Source organism: Montipora foliosa, chromosome 8, assembly GCF_036669935.1.
Source record: "Montipora foliosa isolate CH-2021 chromosome 8, ASM3666993v2, whole genome shotgun sequence".
Taxonomy (NCBI): Eukaryota; Metazoa; Cnidaria; class Anthozoa; order Scleractinia; family Acroporidae; genus Montipora; species Montipora foliosa.
Window position 1 is genome coordinate 15,998,080 of NC_090876.1, and position 1,419 is coordinate 15,999,498.

General features: G+C 42.6%; 1 protein-coding gene across 1 annotated transcript in view; it reads left to right on the plus strand.

Annotated features, from left to right (window-relative positions):
* The window catches only part of LOC137967670 (uncharacterized), a 19,707-nt gene extending 18,288 nt beyond the window's left edge, over positions 1–1,419 (plus strand). The window contains exon 9 of the mRNA XM_068814197.1: positions 1–1,419. This exon is cut by the window's left edge and continues 760 nt beyond it. Coding sequence (XP_068670298.1) covers positions 1–1,169 — 1,169 coding nt within the window. The 3' untranslated portion in view covers positions 1,170–1,419.

Sequence of the window (1,419 nt, forward strand, 5' to 3'; positions counted from 1 at the left end):
ATTCACTGGCAATGGCCTTACATGCGTTTGCTGGTATCTGGTATGCTATTGACAACATTCGAAAGATGTATCACGGTCTGTCACGTGTGGTTAATCTGCCACTGCTACTAATTTGGTGTTTGGACCGAGTCCTTTCTATCTGGGTTTACAGACGTCAACATGGTCACATTGTGCGAAAGGAAGTCATCGGTAACAACGAGTACGTCATTGTGTACATAAAACTGGACAAAAAAGTGACGCACGCTGTTGGTGATGTGTATTATACTCATCACTTTATAAGAGAAAGCGTAGGAGTCGTTCCACAGCGATCACATCCCTTCACGACCTTTTTCAATCTATCGCAAGACACCACATGGGACATCGGTCTGGTGACATCCATAATACAGGACGGAGAACAATTGTTCCTTCCTTGGACAAGTTGGCTGGCCGATGACGACAGATCCTGCGCCTTGCACACATGGGGTCCTTATCGTTCGTCTGTAAGCCGACTGTATGATGAGCTTACTGAAGAGTCAGAGCGCGGAGAGAAATCACCAGCCCATTACGTGCTATTCGCAACAGGATCTGGATGCGGATATCTTTTGGATGTCTTAAGCAGCCTGGCCTACGGAAATCGACCATTTTTTCAAGGAGACAGCCAAAAAGACAACAAACGATGCAGAATTGAAATCTACTACTCTGTCCGATGCCAAGCATTTTTCCGATTCTTTAGTGAGCCAATCGAGGAACTTTTGAGAAAAATAAAAGCCAAGGGAAATATTAGCATTAACTTCAACTTTTACGTCACAAATCCGGACGATCAGCCATTGCCTAACGATACGAGAGACACCCAGATAAAGCTAAAACATGGCAGGATAAACTTTGAGAAAGCTCTGAGGTCTGCCAGCAAAAATTCCAAGTGCTATTTTGTCGGAAGACCAGCGATTGCCGCACAAGTAGAGGAAATATGCTTAAAAAAAGGGATCGACTTCATTAAAGATTACACAAATGGACAAGGAGGCCAACAAGATCGTCATGTCTTGATTAATTACCTTAAGATAAGTTTTTGGGTGATATTTTTCATTGCTGCTGTTTGTGTCGTTGTTGGTCTCTTGATCGATGTTAGAGCAATTAAGAATAACCTACGATCGCATAGTTCTCCAATTACAAACACGAGCGGGTTCTTGTAAACTAGAGCGGTGTCCCATTTAGTGAGTCGAAAATATTTTCATGTCTTAACTAATCGAAGGCTCAACCGGCGCTTAGCGGGGATTGCTTCTATTGTTACTGAAAGTTAATTATTGGCTCATTAGGTTGGCTTCCTGCGGGCCAAGCTCTTTAAAGCCGGATTAAGTTAATCCTGGATTACAGGAAACCTTCGTTGCAGTATACTTCGTGTTTCAAAAAATAATGCTCAGAATTATTAGCCTTTAATTTTGA